An 18,186-nucleotide genomic window follows, 5' to 3' on the forward strand; every position below is an offset into this window, starting at 1 on the left:
GTGTGAGCGTGTGTGCGTGTGTGTGTATGCGAGAGTGTGCTGTAATGGGAGAAAGTGTGTATGTGTGCATGCATGCGCACACATTTTGTGGTGGAGCAGTTTCTACTCTGTTTCGTCCTTACAGGTCACATTTCTTGTTGGGGAAAAAAAAACAAACATAGTTGTTGCCTTGTCACAAGTTTGTGGCTACATATAATTTATTATACTTTTCTTTTGCTTTGCCAAACTTTCACCAAATATGACATTCTTTTTCTGTTAGTTTCATTATGTATTATTCAAAGTAAAATGCCTTATTTAGCGAGTATTTTTTTTGTATAGATGTTCAATTACATCTCCTTATTAGGTCATGTTATTGTTTGTCTTTCCTTTTTGTTTTTATGCGTACACGGCGTTGGTGATGTGCATTATCTTCAGAAGCCAATAGTAACGGAAGGTACCACTGCTCAAATCGCTACATTTATCCCTTAAGGTCAATCAATCATCCCTCAAAGCACAAATGGAGAGTTAACAAAAAGTGACTGTTTGCTTACCAGTGCCTCTAAAATTGCTTTCATTTCTCTTTTTGTGAGCCTCACTTGCACGCTATCTTGACTTCACGTTTCCAGTGTGGCGATTATCTTTTGGAAAGTGGTTAACATTTGAAAATCTAAGTGTTGGATTTTATCATTAGATGATGCCATGCTGTTCTTTAAAGGGAAATTCTGGGATTACTCAGCCTGGATCTAAATTTCAGAGTCTTATTGAAGAGTTAGGGTTAGCGGCTGCAACTTTCAGAATCCCAAAGTTAAACTTGTAGGGTAAATACCGTGCACACTTTTATTGACTAAAGCTGTAAAGTTAATGGAGATGAGCGCTGCACCCTAGCTGCTCTGCAGTTCATTGCTGCAGTCGTTTTTAAAGCTTTTTTTCTTTGCACTCAGAGCTGTAATTATTCATATTCATGCTTCGTACCCTGACCTGTTACATTCTTAGCAGTGTTTAGCTTCTCAAATCTCCACAAGAAATCTGCTGATAATTAGAGGAATAAGACACAAGCTGGGAAATATCAGAATTTCCCTTTGAGGAATGCTACTTAATCTTTTAGAATTCTCTTCCTTCACGGGGCCTTGTGTCTGGTATCCAGCACATCTAGGATGATAATGCGCACACAGTATGTATGCAGCCTAAGTATTTGATTGTTGTCGTGTGTTATTCGAGATTCCCAAAAGAGCAAATCAGAAGGGGAAGCCAGTCGCTTTGCACCACAGATGATTTATCTCAAAGGAACGGGTAAGCGTTGTGTTCCAGAGGTCATGTGTGCACATCATTTGCTGTTAATGGCTTATTCTTGTGCAAAAACTTGTGAAACAAACTTGCAGGTGCAGTATGTAACCACAGCTCGGGGGCAGGGGGGGGTTAATCAAGTCGACTGGCGATGGCTCTGTATTGTCTCTTCGTGTCACACCATGCCTTCTTTAACAGTGTTTTTCTTTTCATTGAAGTTCTCGTTGGTTAACTTAAATGTTCTTCAAAACAGTCACCTCAAAAATGTAAACGTTTATCTCTTATCATAAAAAAATGTATTTATTGTACAGTTCTCGTCTTTACGTTGTTGACTGACCAGTGGCTGGTTTTGTTAAGTTTTCTCAAAGACAAAAGCATTTTGGTTCACGTGGAATTTAAAGTATCTGGTAATGTCACATGCCCTGTTTTTTAATTTTTCTTCTTCTTCTTTTTTTTTTTTTTTTTTTTAGATGTAATTACATCAAAATTAAATGGTTAAGAGTTCTTAGAATACCTCCTCTTTATTTTGTCTGTGAAGGTTCTCAGTCATCCAGGTCATCGTAGTCGAAGGAGCTTGCCAAGAAAAGCGTCTGGACTTCTTTAAGTTACTTGAAGACGTTTCACCTCTCATCCGAGAAGCTTCTTCAGTTCTAAGGTCAAATGGTGGAGAGTTCCAGATATAAACCTAGTGGGAGTATTTGTCTATCGCTGTGTGTTGGGTTACTCCTACTAGGTTTATATCTGGGACTCTCCACCATTTGGTTTTAGAACTGAAGAAGCTTCTCGGATGAGAGGTGAAACGTCTTCAAGTAACTTAAAGAAGTCCAGACGCTTTTCTTGGCAAGCTCCTTTGACTCCTCTTTATTTTCTTTTCATAGTCCCCACGGTAATCCAGCGTGAGCCACCCTTTGGTACAGTCTGCAGATGCAGGATCCTTTCTAAAGCTGCAGTACAGTAGCATACTTTTTCAAAAACCTGTTTTTATTTTTTCCTCTAGAACGAGAAGATGACTGAAAACTAGCAGGTTTTGAAGCTGACATTGTAGGGAATCTGCAGTTCAAACAAGTAAAGTACCTGAAGAGTCTGTCAGATTCATGACGTGTTAATCATGCATTTAAAGTTCAAACTGCAAAGTTAGAACTCTGATTGAAAATATCTACAACATCATGCAAATATATCGCACTAAATCTGGTTAAGGATGTTATATTTGTTTCTTTCTCCATCCTGATAGGCTCAAACTAACAGGTTATGAAGTCTTTGTGTTATTTGACAGTGTTCGAGGTTACATTAGGGAATGATGAGTCTTATTCATTTCCATAGTTCAGGCCTCCTATGTGGCTTATTAGAAGAGCACCCCTGATACGCAGCCTCAGAAGTTAAAGAACCCCTGAAAACAATCCATAAAAATAAAAACGTTAGAACTTATTTTATTTGTCAAGCCAGTCATTACAAAAGCTGAAAAATATCAGTCTCCATATGTGTTTTTTCCAGTTCATTGCAATCGAATTTCACAGACACTAAAATGTTTTCTTGGCAGAAGACAAAACGTGAATTATTGCCCCGGCCATTATTTTCTTCTCCTTTGTCAACTTCAGACATTAATGTGGTGGAAAAGCTGTTACCTTTTGATATACACTCGTACTACCAGAAGTCGTCAACATGGGTTTATGTCGAAAGTGACAGGAACACCTGATCGTAATTTATCTTTGAATTAACAGCCATGTTTTTCTTGAATTTGCTTTTAGCTCGTTGCACCGTCTTACCGAAGGGAAAGTGTCATTTAAAGTTTGAAGCGACCATGAGATTTAAAAATAGCATGACTGCAGTTTAGGTATAATGATGACAAATGGTGAAAGGCAACTGTAAAATAAATCTTTAGACTGGATCTAAAAACGTCACCACCTTTGTCCAGTTCATGTCTCTGAAACTGCCCTCCAGAACCCGGGGCAAGTTGAATATTTGACTATTCGCAGGCCCTCTCCAAGCACTGCTGAACCAAGTGCAACGTAATTCACCAGGCTGTGATTCACTGGCTGATCCTGAAGTCAGAAACCCGGTCATTAATAAATAAGTTATGTGGTGGGGTTTTATCTTTTTTTTTTCTTCTTTTTTTTTTTCTTTGTAAGTATAACTCTGTATTCCCATGTGGACCAATCTCATGAGTCAAAACATGGTATGTGTGATCTTTTATTGTGCAATAAAAGATGACTTTCAACTTTCTGTTGTCCGTGGAGAGTAATTAACTAACTAAACATGGATATTTTAGCTGATATCCTTATGTAATTCTGGTGTTTTTGCTTTTCTTTTTTAGTTTATAGACTGTTCTTGCTCAGCTTTCTGCACATTGTGTACTCGGAAAGATGCATTGGCCTTGTAATGCTGTTGTATTAGTTAGCAGCAATGTGAAAATATGTTTGCTGCTGGTGTTGTGTAAGGGAAGACCTTCCACTTAAGTCATATCTAAAGGATTCAATAGTGAGAAGTACTTAGACTGATATAGGAACAAATATGTAATCAGGAAAACAACATTTTGACATTGTGACTTTGGGTATTAGTAAAAACCCTTAAAAATATTTACAGCAGATGAACCCTATCTGGAAGTCATATTCTGGAAAAATGACCTGACACAGGACCTGAAAGATTTATCTGGCCCTTCATGGTCTAAGTGGAAAATTGGCTGCTGAGAAGCAACACTTAAGGAAAAAGCAGGAAGAAAAGGCTGAGGTTACACTAGAACTGGACTGAAAATCAGTGGCAACAGGTCTTATGGAGTGAGGAGTCCAAATTGGAAACTTTTAGTTCAACTTTTATGAAGGACATCAGGAGAGAGTTATAAAAGTGAGTGCCATCTTTAAAACACGGTGGAGGCTTTGTCATGGTTTGGGTTGCATTGCAGCCAGGAGTGTTTGGGATCTTGTCAAGATTGATAGAGTTATTGTCACAGAAAAGTACTGTCTAATCCAACATGCAGTACCATCTGGAAGGCAACAGTTTCATATTTCAGTCTCAATCACACAGCAGAACAGATAATGGAACACTATCAGTCATGGTTTGGCCTCCCCAAAGCCTGGACCTTAACATTATTTAAGCACTTTTTGATCATCTCAACAGAGAATGGAAGGAAAAAGGTGGCCAACATCCAGAGAAGAGCTCTGAATGTCCTTCAAGAAGCCCGGAGAACTGTTCCTGTAGACAAAGAGACTTCAGTCTGTTAAAGGTGAACAATATAACATGAAGATTTCTATTAGATACTTTGAGTGGACAAAAGATCTCACTCAAACAGATCAACTCCATTTAAAACTGCACAATGGATGCCGCATCAAAATAAACATTTATTGAAATGTACACTCGTGTGCTGTGGATAAAAAAAAAATACCACTTTGTCTTTGAAATATTGATAAATACATGCAAGCAAGCTGTTAAAAGACAAAGCCATTTATCAGCTCTGGAGAAGAAAGAAAAAAAAAAAACGGAAGAAATACCCACATATTCAATCTTGCTACACTAACTATGCATACCAAGGTATACTTGTGCATATCAGACAAGCCAGGGGAAAATAAAAGAAAGAAGCTGGCATATAACTAAATAAAATTCATAGTGTGAGGTTAAACTCTGTAGTAACAAGCTTGAATATGTGGGACTTCTAAAGCTTTTTTTATTTTATAGAGATAGTTTGGTTTTCATGTTCAGGCTGCTGTGACAATAATTTCCCAACTGCTGAGATAAATAAAGCAAGTCTTATCATTTTTAGGTTCACTGGAATAGCAACTTTAGAAACTGCAGAAGAAAAAGAAGCAAAGAACAATTTGTGCTCTTGCTAACATTATTTTCTGTTGGATACTGACAGCTTTGTTGTGGTTATCGTAGCTATTTTCTTAAACTGATTCAAGTTACAGTTATATTAGTTTTATCATGATAATGAATAACAGACACTTTATACACAGTCTTCAGGAGCTCAAATGCAAGTGAAGTAAATCATTTGTAGGCAATGATAGCCTAAACTCTGGAAATAATGCCCATCACTTTTTTAAAAAGCCTGATATTTATGTCATGCTTTTTGCTTTTATAACATCTGTCTTCAGTTTTTACTTTGTGAGCTTCAGAAACGTCTGGGTTGCTTCTGCTGCATTTGGCTAAATATGAGTAGAAAGTACTGCTCTACACACATCAGAGTTCAGTAAATACTGATGACCACGGGAAGCAAAAGCACACCTTTCTTTCCTCCACAGTGTTTTGCACATTATATTGCAGGTACACTTATGAGCCATTCCACGCTTTTGACGTGCTCTTTTCTTCACCAATTTCATATAAATAAAATTGAACTGAATATTTTTGCAGTCCAATTTGATCCAAGTTTCTGTCCGGTCTGTCTGTACTAGAGCTGCTCTGGCTTTTGTCGTCTGTCTCTTCTTGGGGCTGATGGGTAGTTTCTGGTTATTTCTCTCATGTAATCTTCTCTTTGTGCTTGGATGATGATATGCCCACCTCCTGTTCTTTACTTAGCTGGATGCTGTTTGTCTTTACTATTTAATAATCCTTTGCTCACCAGCCACTGCTCCTTTCTATGCATGACCAGGACTTTAAGCTTCTGAGTTATGTTGGGGGGGTTGGGGGGATGTTTGGGGTAGGGTGTGATTTATTTTTAAGCCCCTTAATTTATTAATAAATATTGAAGAAAAGTCAAAACTGTACATGAAACTTAAACCTACATAAAATAGGTCATCTGTAATTCCTATGGTATTTTACTTCAACCTCTAAAATTAAATCTGCACTCAATATTAATTATATAACTGTAACTTGAAATTTCTGCTAAACTGATGAAATGACCAGAGAAAATGTAGCTGTGTAACAATCTGTGGCTATAAAATCACTAAAAGATAATTATTTAAATCTGATTGAGAGATGGTTCATATGTTGCTCCTCCTGCATGGGAAGTTTGAAATTAGCAAATTTTTTTTTTTTTTTTTTGGGAGATCAAAGGTTTCAAAGGGCTAGAATTCGCAGTAGGATTGCTTTACCTGGTGAAGGGAGAGTTTTCCTCGCACCAAGCTGCTACTTTAGACAGTTTTAATACACTAGTGAAAAGCACGACCTCTTAGGAACTTTTAGTTCAGTCTCGATTTATGCTTCTGACCGCTTGGAAACGATACAGATTTATGACATATTTTCATATATGTTCCGTGTTACATCGTGTCTGTCTCCCCCTCAGGGATCTCCATGATGTCTTTGCTCCCCTGTGGTTGTTCTGTTTCTTGAGTTGCCAACGCTGTCGCTGGTGTGCAGCCGTAGCCGTTTTCGTTCCTTCTTCTTTCCAAGTCCTCCTTTTTTATTCTGTCTTCTTTCTGACAGATAAAAAATATAAAACAAGTCAACATGAAACATTAAATATCACACATGGCACATCTGCATTTCAGATCAGTTGTCTACATGCATATTTTTTATCATAATTAAAAGAAAAACTTTATTTATTAACATATATACATGTGTATATACATATTTATGAGTATATTTAGTGAATAACACACTAGACAGCTAAAGTAAATGGAAGGATTTTTTTTTCTCCTGTTCATCATAATTTATACATTTATAAATAAATCCAGTTATTCAGTCATAGTCTGTGTTGAAGGTGAAGAGAATACTTTTAAATCTTTATCAAGCTAATTTTGATGCCTTATTTAGATGAAAATGTTGTCATCATGTTTTTATCTTAAAACACACTAAAGTAACCAATAACAGTTTTTGCAACTCCTGAATCGAAAGAAAAGGTTAATAATTCCATTATAAGACACTTACTAAACGTCAGCATTGTTTTAGTGAAAAGTGTCTAAACAATACTGCAATAGAAGAAATAAAACTTGAAGAAATCTGAGCTTGGTGATTGGAAAAAGAGCAGAACCTAAAAGCTTTTATATCTAATAACTTTTTGCACTCCTAAATGTTGTGTTTGGTTTAAAGTGAAAATAAAAAAAAGGCTTTTTGAGGTGTCCTTTAACACAATTGGTTTGGAAATCACTACAGTAAAAGAGAACACTTTTATGTTGCAGTGTGACTCATCAGACAGTAGTTTGTCTTCTACCTTAGAAACCCATCAGGCTGTCTTAAACCTAAACAGCTTGATTCATCTTCCCAGTTGGTCTCCACTGGCTAACCCTTCCAGCTTTGTTAATAATTTACTTAATGTGTGTGTAAAATGTTCTGGTCTTGGACAATTACTGTATTCTGTGACCTGATGCTCTGAGGTTCTGTTGGCTGACGGTCCACATCAGGCAGGTTTCACTAAAATGTTCTCAGTGATGTTTAGCTGCTTTGATAATGGGCCGTATGTTTACAGAGACAGGAGAAAGCTTTTAATGCTCTTCAGCACTGATCTGATGCATTATCTGCTGTGGACACACATGCATCATATGTAATGTCATTTATTTTAAAGACCCGAGGACTTTAAATGAAACTTCAGTGGGTCTGAACACAATGAACAAATGTTTTGGTATTTCAAAATACATCATGACATATTAGTTTAAAACTTAACCATAGATCTCATATAGCTGTCTCATGCTGTTAAGGTAAAGTTTAGCTTAGATAGAAAATGTGGTTTTAATGTTCAGGAAAGGAGAGGGGAGCTTCAGTATCTCTGGCATAAGCTTAAAGGTGGAATCATTTTCTGTAATATATAGCACTGATGTTGATTTAGAGCTTGGTTGGACATCAGAGTAAAAACAACTGCACGCAGAAAGGCAGTAAAAGAAGAAAGGAAGCAAACCCCAAGAAACATACTCTCGTGGTCACACCAGCGTTCATAAAGAATCTTTCTGCCCCACCTGCAAAAAATAAAAAATATATCTCTAACTTAACAAGTAATCCATTTCATATCTATTAATATGTGCTCACTAGCCAATCTCTAATGAGCCACATGGTCAAGAAGACCTGCTCGAACTGATCATCAGAATGAGGAAGAAAATAGATTTAAGTGACTTAGAACATGGCTTGTTTTTGGTGACGGATGGGTTGCTGACCTGCTGGGATTTTCCCGCACAAACATCTTTACAGAGAACGATCTGAAAGGATATCCAGTCTGCCTCGTTGAGGAGAATGGCCAGACTGCTTCAAGCTGATAAGAAGGCAACAGTAACTCAAAAAACTGCTTATTGAAACCAAGTTATGTAGAAGAATGTGTCTGAACACACAACATGTGGAGCCTTGAAACGGAGGAACATACAGGCTGCCACAAGCTAAGAACAGGAAACTAAGACTACAATAGAAGCAATAAAAGCATTAAGGCTTCAGTTGGATTTCTATGGGACTGCATATAACAGTGTTAAAACGTTCTTTTTTATGTGCAATGTAATTATTCTGCACTACTCGGTATAAACCCTGCACCAAAGAGACATTTTTAATTCATTCACTTTATTTAACCTCTTGAGCTCAACATTTATAAAGACAGACCGAGCACGAAAAGACGCCATTACAAGGATGGAAAACTGTAAAATTAAGCAGTGACATGAAAACTGAGTGTCAGCCATATAACATACAAACCTGTTTATAATTTTATGTTATAATAAAAGTATTCCTTAAAAGTCAGTGAAACAAACGGGCTGTTTGTCACTCACTTCTAAGCAACTGTTTTTGACGCAATGCTGTTTGCTCCATAATAAATCTGGCATGTCAAATAGCTGGTAGAATTTCCAATTATTAAGAATTGATTTTTAGTAGAATTAATGCAAAAGAAAAGTATTTTGGTGGGTTAATAAATGTATTTCGTAAGGCTTGGTAAGGACTTTTGTTTTTAAATTTGAAAGGTTTTTCTCTTCTTATTACTTCATTGGTAAGTTGGGTTTCACGCTGGGTTGAAAAAGGCTAAAGTGAACTCGAAAACTGATGCTCAGAAAAAACACAAACAATTCAAATAGAATTACAATTCCTTTCTTTTCTTTTGGCCGTCGTTCCTTTTGTTTTCGCTCCATCTCATTCCATCCAAAACATTTGGACGTGCGCCGCGCACATTGCACAGATGAAGAAAATACAGATGGTGCTTTCACTGTGTCATGCACACAAAATCACATCCATCAATTCAAACTGCTGGTTGCCTTTGCGCAGCTCCACAGCGGCACGGTGGTGTTGTAACTGCCTTGTTCAGCAGAACATCCCTTGCATTTTTGGGGCAATCCTGGAGTTTCTACTTTCTTCCCACAAACCAATCCAGATATCTCAGACTGGCGGTCTCTAAGTCAGCTGTGTGTGTGGTGTTTTTGAGGCAGTGGCAGTGAAACCAATTCATCTTCGTAGGTTAGTTACATATTGACGCTCACACTTTGTTTTTACTGATATTTAGTTATATTTCTGTCACGTCAACAGCTAAAGTGATGAAAAGAACGTTTAATACTGTGTTCAATACTTTCACCCCCCACTGCTGTCATCTGCCCCTCATTAGTAATAAGAGCGTATCCTCACAGATTGGACTTTTTAAATCCACACTGTCTCTTCTCCTTATATTCTTCTTAAAACTCAATTCCTCTTTCCCCTCTCCATGCACTTCTTCTCTCCTTTCCCCCCTTGACATCTCTTCATTTTTTTAAATCTGTCCTTCATTAGTGCTGTCACAAAGTGTTTTATTTTGGAAGCTGTGTTGATGATTGAGAATAAGGGCAGGTTGTCCCAAAATGCGTCCGTACTATCTGTGTGTCTACATTATACACACTAATTCTTAAAACTGAAACCCTGTGGTGACTGTTAAAACGTGCATATGAACATGCACGCGTTACATTTGAATTTGTGTGAGTGATAATGGTGTAAGTTCACAATCCAGACTTACTTTTCTTTTAATAATTACAGATTCTATAAATCTTGGTAAGCTAGGAGGTTAACGGCTACATTGACTGAATCAGCTGACTTGGAATAGTTTGCATGCGAGCTTGTTTCTGCTGCTGAAACGTTTTTATTTTTTTCCACCCATAACTCGAAATTTCAAGTTAATACTAGGGGTGCAACGATATTCGTATCGATATTGAACCGTTCGATACAGTGCTTTCGGTTCGGTACGCATATGTATCGAACAATACAACATTTGTAATTTATTTTATCAATTTTCCTTCTGACGATGCTGTCTGTGTTGAGCGCTCAGTGAATCTGTGTTCGACTACTCCGCCTAGGCTGCACTGTCGAGCGCAGATCCACTGAGCGCTCAACACAGACAGCATAGTCAGAAGGAAGAGCGCAGGGCAAGCTAGCAAGACAGAAGTTAAGCTCTCCTTAGCAGCAAATGGACCCACCTCATTCAGATCTGGCGTTTGGAATTATTTTGGTTTTCATGTGACGTATGACCCTGAAGGTAAGCGAGTCATGGACTAAAGTAAAACAGTATGTTGGATGTGCCAGCTGCTAATTCAGGGCTAAACGATCATACTAATAACATTGGTGTGCCAAGCTATACATGGTGGACTGTGTTTAGCGCAGTTAGCTCGTTAACGTGTTGGCCGTCTAGCCCCATGCACGGGGCGATCGGCGGTAGCTCGTTAACGGAGATTTGCCGTGTTGTGGCGTTAAGGTCATTTCAACGAGATTAACCTGAAAGCACTAGTGGGAACACAACGAATATGACTGCACATTTACGCCGACATCATCCTAGTGCAAAGACAAAAACAACAAGCATGCTACTAACTTTAGCCGAGTCATTTAGACAGCTGTTAGCACATGATTCTCCTTATGCTGCTGAGAATATAGCCCAGAAGAAGCGGATAGTATAGCTTTTATTTTGGAAAGAGCCATTTCTCTGTAATAAACTCTCTTTTCCAAAGATGAGTGATTCCTCAATCAGATACAGGGCTTGCAATATCGCTAGCCCGACGTCCCGGGCTAGCGATTTTTTCAGTCGGGCTACCAAAATCTATCTCTGCCCTGCCCGTCGGGCTATTGTAGGACGAAAAATATATGTCAATGCTTTTGCATTCTTTCAGAAATGTAGCTGGGTAATTATGTCATTGGCATCGGTGAGCCACTGTCAATATGTGACATATTGAATCGCGTTTGAATTTGCGCTTGTTTTTTTGCTTTCACTTTGCAATCGTGCGAACTGTGTATAGAGAGCGACAGCACTGATCTGTGAGTGATGATAATTTGTGCACCAATTCCTCTGACATCGTCTTATTAATCGTTAGCTTACTATGCAAACATGACAAGTGAAATCTCCCGCAGCTTAAACATGTGAGAGGTTGATCGCGCAGAGAATCGCTGAGCTTATGTGAGTGGTGTGTAAAAGCATTTCAGTTCTGCTGAGCCAAATAAGACAGGTCAGGGTGAAGAAGTGACAGCCAAAGAAAAGCTTACCACAAAACGGAGAAGTTATGACAAATCAGACTATAAGGCAAAAAGAAAGTGCAGCTTTATGGTTTCATGGACAAAAGAATTTCTGTGGCTGCAATATGACGAGCTAAATAACCAGGGCTGCACATAAGTGGTCCGCAGGTGCGTCATTCGCTGTCAAAATAAAAAACACGCACAAGGGTTAGGGTTAAATTTAAAAACTGTACTTTTGAGTTAAAATATATATTTATAATTTTAATAAATGACAAATTAAAAAGTGCATGAACATTTTTTTGTATCGAAAAAATATCGAACCGTGACACCAAAGTATCGAACCGAACCGAACCGTGAATTTTGTGTATCGTGCACCCCTAGTTAATACGTCAAGATATAATAACTTCAAATTTCACGTTCCACTCTGCCTATCAGGAACTGCTGTGAGGTTACATCATGTCGTTGCTTCAGATGGTGGAAGGCGTCAGCTACCAGTGCTACAGCTGCAAGGTCACGAATGAACGAACTGCAGAGTGCTTTCAGCGTGGTGCCACAAATGATGAAATCCTTGTGCTACTAGTTGAACCGTGTGGCGTTGTTATCAGTACAACAGCAATTTGTTCATGTTTACTATACATTGTTAGCTCACTGATGCGATTTTGAGTCTGCCTCTACATCCGTTTCTGGGTAACAAGGAAACGATGTAATTCATGGAAGAAAATAACTCAAACTATGAGCACTATAGTAAAGTCTGAAAAACATATTTACTTTTTGGATCTGGGATAGTTTTATGTTATGGATAAGAGTGTGCATCAACTCTACACTGAGTAAACTTATAGCCATACATAATTACACAACAGGATTAGTCCAGAGCAACTATCATTTTCCTGGACCCCACTTCTTATCTTCTCACTGTGCTTCCACACTTAAAGAAAGACCTTTTGGTTGTAGCTCTGCGAGAAAAATCACTACTCGCCACATTTATCCAGACTATGTATGAAAGTACCCAGATACTGCACCACTGCATTACTATTCCTCTGCTTCTGCAGAGCTTGGACATCATCTCTGTTGCTGTGAAGTGTTTACCTTTGACTGTAATTACTGTGGATTATTTATTTATTCTTCCAATATTACAAACAAAAATTGCACTTCGTTTTCTCTCCCCCCGGGCTTTTAGCACGCAGAGCTGAGTCAAAGTGCTTTCTGTGTGAGTATCTCAGAACTTTTGATCTATTATTTTAGTGGTTGCTTAGTTTTAAGCTATCTTGTTTGTTGCAATGTAAAGTACAGAATCAGCTGCAACCTGTGATGTGTGCATCATAACCCGATTCCTGTAAGCGCAGAACCCTCAGCCACACACACCTTGACCACATATGTGAGTTGGAGAAGAGCTGTTTCTGCCTGCAAGTAAAAAAAATCTTTATATGCAACAGTGTTCACCCTTTTTCTCCTGCTCTAGGTGTTTCTTTTCTCTCTCTCACACACTCACACACACACACGCACAAAAGAAAAAATGGAGACAGCGAACCACATGTTGAAGCTGGTATGTCATGAGAGTGGAATATCTCCCAGCCATCTTAACTGAATCAAGCATAGTGCTGGAAAACTCCCCTGCTCATCCCATAACAATCTGACCACAGGAAGACTACAAACACACACGCAAACATAAACGTTCACATTCACAGTTAGTGTGCAGACACAGAAATACAAATGTTGCCCTGGTGATTATTCTACTGAATTCCATCTTTGCACTAAAACCATGACATTAAAAAATGCGACCACATCACAAACTCTTTTGGAGAATTTCTCCACTTTTATGTTAAACAATGAAAACAGACATCAAACTCTTACATGTGTCGCCAGTAAACTGTTGACCTGAACACACCAAGCCAAAACTTCTGAATGTCTCCGCTTCATGTGGGAATTTTTACACTACAGTTTTTGGGCACAGTTTCTTGATTGTTTTCCCAAATTGACAGACTTTTCTATGAAAAATACCAGATTGGATTTATTAGTGATGATATCATCAGAACACAGACTGATGGATATTGTTTTCCTGCATTAGTGTAAAATAAAGTATACTTAATTCTTCTTCTTCTTTTTTTGTAATTACAGATTTTTAAAAGGTTGGATAAAAAATGTTTTGTCATTTATTTATTGGAATGTGTAGCCTTGAAATGACTGTAGTTGGTCTAAACTTCCCGTGTTGGGCCCTGGGTCATTCATCAAACAACCTAATTTTGATGAAAGTGGCAGCGCCGAGCTCAGATTCTTTTTTAGCCAAACCACTAAAACGAAGCGATGTTATTCACAAGATGTTTACCATCAATGTGGAACACAAGAACAACATGTCAGTTCATTTTAGAATTTTAGTTTTGTGAAGTGATGACAATCTATTCTCCCATTTTGGTATGAACACTCATGTGTGAGTGAGGCACAATGACTTTGTTTACTTCGGGTCTGTAAGACTATGTACCAGCAGGGAAAATGTGTAGTGGCCATTTAAATCCAGATAATATCCCAGTGAGATGTGGCCATATCTCAAATGGCTTGCATTTACTAAACAAGGGTAAAAAAGATCAAATTTTATGGTTTTATGCTCTTGAGCCTATACTGACTCCTTGCACAACTTGGTTATAATCAGAGCCACATGTTGTGAAAGAAAAAAGAAGCACATACATCAGCATAATGGATGACAAATCAGCATGCAGCCCGTTTGGGTGTGCACACATCCTCAGAATAGTGAAACCAACTAACACGTACAAGTGGTACAGCTGAGCAATGACACAAGTTACTTAAAAAATAGACGTTTCCATGCTTGAATTATGGTCGAAAATATCTATGAGGAACATTTTTGACTGGAGCTTCACTGAGACTGGTGAGTGTCCATTCTGTTAGGAAGATTCCAGTGGTGACAGTATTACTGCATGACTTTGTATGATTGTGAAAAGGAATGCTTTAGTTTTAAATTCCTAACCAGATGGAGGGTTGGATAACTATCCAATGTTAGTTCAGTCTACAAGTGGTATGTGGAACGTCAACATGGTCCAATCAAATGCAGTCACGGCAAACAAAGGAATAAACTCAAAATGAGACGGTAATGGGTGGTGCAAGTAGGAACATCCATCCATCCATCCATCATGAATCACCGAACCAATCTCGGGGTCCATGACTGCTTAAACCATATCTTAAACAGCTATACTGAAAAGTAAAAAAAACACTCTGTCGCCTAATCCACAGCTTCCACATACAAATCCCCTACCCTATAGCAAAAATAGGGAAATACAGCTACTGTCAAAAGTACACTGAAAGCTAAAAAAAAAGCTTGAGTAAAAGTTGAACATCAGGTACAGTGAGAACAATTGCGTGTGTAGGTAGCTTTAACTTTCAGGCACATCACGGAGGATGTCGTGCAGGAAACTGCTGTAGATCCTTAAGGACAAAAGATGCCTGCTAGTTGCAAAATTAGTACTGAAGCGGAACATTGGGGCATCTTTGATACATTCACTGTATACAAGGACCACCTGTGCAGCTCACTAGATGTCCAAATCTCAATAATCTTATAAAGATGTTAGAAAAGTACATTGAGATTGGTTGAATCCTGCCAAATTGAATCAGTCACACTAACACAAAACCTCATGAAAATGTTTGGAAACCACCTAAGAACACACTTTTTTCATCTCTGCCCACAGACTGAAGGGCAGTCTGAAAGAATGCGTGAAAGTTTCATTACTTGCTTTCTTCACTTTCTGCCTTTAAAAATGCTTTAACCTCCTAGGACCTGGCATCCACATATGTGGACATCATATTTTGGGTTATTTAGACCAAAATACTCAATTTTGCTCTACAAGGGCCTGATATCCACTTACGAGGACATTATACTGCTACTGTTCTATCGAAATTTTAAATGAATATCCTCATATGTTACTCTCATTTTTCTTAGAAACTAAAATTAGGTTAAAAAAAAATAAAAATCTGCTAATTCTTTGTTTTTACATTTATCAGGCCCCAATCAGCCCATATATCAAAGAGAAATTAAAAATGCATGCCGTGGAAGAGTTCGGGGGTTAAAGACATCTAAGAAATGAAAGTGAGAGAATGAGACACTGTGGAGCAAACTTACTCCTTAAAAAGTACCTGTTGTCCAGGGTTTAGCTGCCCCTAGGCTACCTCTGCACTGTTCAATGTGCAGTAACTTAATACATGTGGTACTTGGAAAAAAGCACTTTAGCTCACTGTCTGTGTTGGGTTACACTGCAACTTTACCCAGATCCATATGTTATGGGATGAGAGGGCACACTGAGTTCTGTACTGTACAGACCAAAGTAGCAGCGTTTGAAATTGAAATCTAAAATAACTCCCTCTGAGTGAGGATGGTATACAATCCAACGCATCACAGCTAGAATTTTCCTTTTATCCTCAAAAAATGAGAGAAAAAACAAACTGAAAGTCTGACAATTGAATACTTATAAAAGCCTACAGAAGTATATTCTCAAGTGTGTTTGGTTGAAGGTAAAATCACACATTACTTCAAAACACGTGTAAAGTAAGAAACATGATCGGCATGTGTGAAATTTCACGATGAGGCTGCTAAAAGAACATCACATAAACAAGCCATACTTTCCATTTTAACAAATATAATTATCTAATCTGAGAGGTGTAATAATACCAAACTGAAACTAACGATTAGCCATATAATGATTTTGTTTTTCATTTGACAGCGGCTGACAGGACGTTTGTGGTCTTTTTGACGTCTTACTTGCATCACAATTAGCCAAATTCTCTTGTTGTGCCAGACCAGTAAATAAGCTCACATCCTGATATAAAATGATCTGGATAATATCCCCGTGTCGCCTCAAAAGTCCCTTTATAAATGTCACACATGGTCTCTATTAATTGACAGTGGGCCCAGTCCAGAACATGTCTCTTGACAACATCATGGAGTAGAAAAAAATGTTTCATTCCGAAAGCGAGCAAACGAGTTATAGATGGGGTCAGCAAACGGTAGGATGAACTCCAGTGCAGTAAAATGTTACATATTTCTGTGGTTGCAGGAGCAAAATGTGCAGTGAATAAGGAATGTGGGGGTCAAACCTCTAAAACTCATGAAGCTAAGCCTTAATAAGTTTTTAATAAGTGGCTAATATGAAAAGTCACTCCTGTGCAGTTGTTGTGAAAGAGTAAATTAGCTACAGAGACGGAAAGCCACAGGGATCCGCAGGGACTGCAGAAACAGATTTTTGGACTTTGGCAGTCTTCTGGAGAAATGTCTGTGTTAAATGCATTGGTGATCCATCAAATTTTGGTGACATTATCATCATCTATAGCTAAAACCAGAACTGGCAGTGGTCCTCCAAAAAACCCACCAGTGTCCTTGCTCATGTGTTCACAAATCAAGTCAGCACAAATCTGTTTCTTACTGTTAGTACCGTAGGATACGGATAAAGTACACACACTTGCTTATCCCAGTTAATCCCAGCCCTGTTCTCTGAATTATCTTATTATATTGTGTTTTAATGTGTTTTGCATTGTGTTTTGAACTTGTCGTTGGCTAGGTAGCTGTAGCGTGCAGAGCCACGAGTGGTCTGTGGGACTGTACCAAGCCTGTACTTGATTTGTGTTGCTTTAAGTACATTAAAAACTGAAGTACAGCTGCAGTTGTATTCTCTTACTAAAAGGAATCCCTTGAGTGAATCAAGGTTTGCTTTATTTTTTACCATTTAGAAGGAAAAAGTAATGACCAATCAAAAAGCCATGTGGGACTACAGTTTTGCATTATGACTTTTATCCATTCATTTCCACTTTGGTTTTATAATTATGTAAAGTACTGCGGCACTGATGGAAAAATAATGAGAAATGGACCTTTGACAGGGAAGTTCAACCACAGTTGTTTTTGTCTGTTGTAATACAGATGCAAGACAGATGCATGCTGCTGGACTTCAACCATAGAAGTTTCCTTCCAGTTTACATTTGCGTTGCACTGCATCATAAAACACTAGCTATGCAGCCACTTTCAATTTTACAGCAGAGGAAATACATTAAGGCCTAAATAGGGGCTATGCTGCTGCTTTCCCTTTTTTAAATGCAAGCTGAGTAAATCAGTCTGACTTGGGGAGATTATCACCACCATAAATACAATTTAATGTTTTCATGCTAATGGCAAACATGTGTCTGTAGCCACAAAGCCCTTTCACAAATACATACATGCAGACCAAACTTATGGAAAGATTGTTTGAGTTATCCACATGCAGATGGAATACAGATAATCACTCAGCTTGTGATTAGATTTTTCCCCCTCACTCATGCAGGTTAGGGTTACAACCAGCTGATTTTCGGTCGCTTAGTTTACAAGTTGATGCAAAAATGCACAAAAATACCTCGACTATTTTTGGTTTCTTAAATGGTGGTTAAATCCTGGTTAATTGACGCACCCACACATAATCCACACTTTGACTGGGGAATGTGTACAATTAAGTGATAAGTAAAAACTCAAGGTGTACTTTTAGTGCCTTGGGTGTTTGTGAAGTACTGACATGATTTTCTCTATGTAGTACTTGGATCATCTAGCCTCATTTTTGTCACATACATTTAAGTTCATGAATATTTGGACAATAAAACACTTTTTTGTAATTTTGC

General features: G+C 38.2%; 1 protein-coding gene across 1 annotated transcript in view; it reads right to left on the minus strand.

Annotated features, from left to right (window-relative positions):
- Positions 1–6,272: 6,272 nt before the first annotated feature.
- rspo4 (R-spondin 4) overlaps positions 6,273–18,186 on the minus strand; it is a 32,751-nt gene continuing 20,837 nt past the window's right edge. Inside the window, exon 5 of the mRNA XM_005942766.3 lies at positions 6,273–6,605. Within this exon, the coding sequence (XP_005942828.1) occupies positions 6,469–6,605 (137 nt within the window). The 3' untranslated portion in view covers positions 6,273–6,468. The remainder of the gene's footprint in view (positions 6,606–18,186) is intronic.

The sequence above is a fragment of the Haplochromis burtoni genome, unplaced genomic scaffold (assembly GCF_018398535.1).
Source record: "Haplochromis burtoni strain Fernald_Lab_line unplaced genomic scaffold, NCSU_Asbu1 Contig_347, whole genome shotgun sequence".
NCBI classification, from domain to species: Eukaryota; Metazoa; Chordata; class Actinopteri; order Cichliformes; family Cichlidae; genus Haplochromis; species Haplochromis burtoni.